The sequence below is a fragment of the Arachis ipaensis genome, chromosome B06, assembly GCF_000816755.2.
Source record: "Arachis ipaensis cultivar K30076 chromosome B06, Araip1.1, whole genome shotgun sequence".
Classification (NCBI taxonomy): Eukaryota; Viridiplantae; Streptophyta; class Magnoliopsida; order Fabales; family Fabaceae; genus Arachis; species Arachis ipaensis.
In genome coordinates, this window is record NC_029790.2 from 6,308,590 (window position 1) to 6,310,860 (window position 2,271).

Sequence of the window (2,271 nt, forward strand, 5' to 3'; positions counted from 1 at the left end):
TTTGTTGAGGTCGGAGTAGTCCACGCACATCCTCCATCTCCCATTGTGCTTTTTTACCAGGACCACATTTGAGAGCCAGGTCGAATAGTCCAGTTCCCGGATAAACCCCGCTTCGAGGAGGCTGACCGTTTGTCTGGCCACCTCCTCTGCCCTTTCCTGAGACATCTTTCTTCTCCTTTGAGCCACTGGTTTGGCTTCCGGCTTGATGGCTAGGTGGTGTGACAAGAGTCGGGGGTCTATCCCCGGCATGTCGGCTGGCGTCCAGGCAAACAGATCGCCATTGGCTCTGATCATTTCATCAAAGTCTCTTTTAACTCATGGGGGAGGTTTCTGTTCACGAACGTGAACTTTTCCTCCGTATTCCCGACCTTGAACTTTTCCAGGTCCCCTTCTGGTTCGGGTCTGGGCTTGTCGTCAACTCTGGCATCCAGGTTGGCGAGAAACACCCCCAAGGCCTCTTTAGATTTTTTCCTTAAAGAGAGGCTAGCGTTGTCGCAGGCGACTGCCGTTTCCAGATCTCCTTTTACGGACCCTACCGACCCATTCTCAACTATGAACTTCATTACCAACATCCTAGTGCTGATGACTGCCCCTAGGTTGTTGAGGGTCTTCCTCCCTAGGATGATGTTGTAGGCGGTGGAGTCTCGTAGGATCACGAACTCGGCCATCACTGTTCTTCTCTTCTGACCTTGTCCCACGGAGGTCGGCAAGGAGATTATCCCGTCCGGCTTGATGAAGTGGTCGTCGAGCCCTATGACGCCGTGCTGGTGAGTCTGTAGGTCGGCGTCTCTTAGACCTAAAGCGTCGAACACATTGCGGAACATAATGTTCGAGTCTGCCCCCGTGTCTACAAGGATCCGCTTGACGAGACCGGTTCCTACTATGGGCGTTATGACCATGGGAGGGCTTTCCCCAACCTCGTCAAACCATTGGTCCTCCGGGACGAATGAGATGGATGGGAGTTTCTTGGTGCTTCGCGCAGGGGATGAGGAAACCGCGAGGACCTTGGCGTCCTTCTTATGTGCCGATTTTGACCTGGGTGCCGCGTTTCTTGCGGTTACCACATTTACTTTGGTGAGGCCGTGGTCGTTCTCTTCCGGCTCCTGATGCCACTTTGCTGCCCATGTCCCATCCTCGCTCTCGTGGTCGCGGTTCCGCCTCCTCGGCTCCCTAATGAGGTGGGAGAACTCGGCTAGCTTTCCATCTCTAATTGCCTGCTCCAGCGCATCCTTCAAGTCAAAACAGTCCTGAGTCTTGTGCCCATAGCCCTTGTGGTAGTTACAGTAGAGGCTCCGGTTCTCCCCTGTTCGCTCCTTCAGCAGTCGGGGTTTCGACAAGATCCCCTTCTCGGCTATCTGTTGATAAACTTCCATGATCGGTGCGGTGAGGGGAGTGTAATTAGTGAACTTCCCGACCCGAGGGAAAGGCCTGGGATTCTTACTCGGGCCACCGTCTCTGGCGTGTTCCTTCTGCCTTTCTCCGCTTCCGTGGTGCTGGTTTTAACTGTAGGAGGGTTGCCATTTATTGGCATCCACGACCTGGCTGACTTCTTCGTCATTGATGTACTCTCTGACCATGCATTGGATCTCCTGCATTGTCCATACCGGTTTCGTCGTGAGGTGCTTTCTGAAGTCCTCGTTTAGGAGACCATTCGTCAGGCATAGGCTGGCAACTGAGTCAGTCAGTCCATCGATCTCCAGGCACTCGTCGTTGAAACGATCCAGATATTTTCTTGTCAGTTCTCCGGACCTCTGTGTTACTCCAAGCAAGTTGATTGGGTGCTTTGCCTTGGCTATCCTGGTCGTGAATTGGGCCAGGAAGGCGTGGCTTATATCTGAGAATTCGGCCACCGAGCCCTGCGGGAGGCTATTAAACCACCGTATCGCAGGTCCCACGAGGGTGACCGGAAAAGCGCGGCACCTTACCTCGTCCCCTACTCCCTCCAGGTTCATCCTGGCCTCGAAAGGCCGTGAGGTGCTCCTGTGGGTCTTGGGTTCTATCGTACCTCATGTCTGTTGACTTGTCAAAGTGCTTTGGCAGCCGGACTTCAAGGATGGAACGATGAAATGGGGTCGCACCTACTATGACTAGTCCGCGTGTTCGTCGCGTTCTCCCTTCGCCGTCTTCCCGTCGACCATCTTCCCGGTCGCGATCTGCGGTGGCGTGATCTGTGGTGCGCCGCCTCCTGTGCCTGACATATATGAGTGGGTCGTGGCGCCTCCTTGTGGGCCTTTCCTCCCTGGGGCTCTCAGATTCGGACCTTGGGCTACC

The 2,271-nt window shown here is 54.6% G+C and overlaps 1 protein-coding gene across 1 annotated transcript; it reads right to left on the bottom strand.

The window, feature by feature from the left end:
* LOC107646320 lies at positions 291 to 1,373 on the bottom strand. The gene has a single exon (XM_016350511.1). The coding sequence runs from the start codon at positions 1,371 to 1,373 to the stop codon at positions 291 to 293; it is 1,083 nt and encodes a 360-aa protein (XP_016205997.1).

Bases quoted from the DNA above. Each gene is read 5' to 3' on its own strand.
- LOC107646320 (XM_016350511.1), bottom strand. From the start codon at position 1,373: ATGGAAGTTTATCAACAGATAGCCGAGAAGGGGATCTTGTCGAAACCC.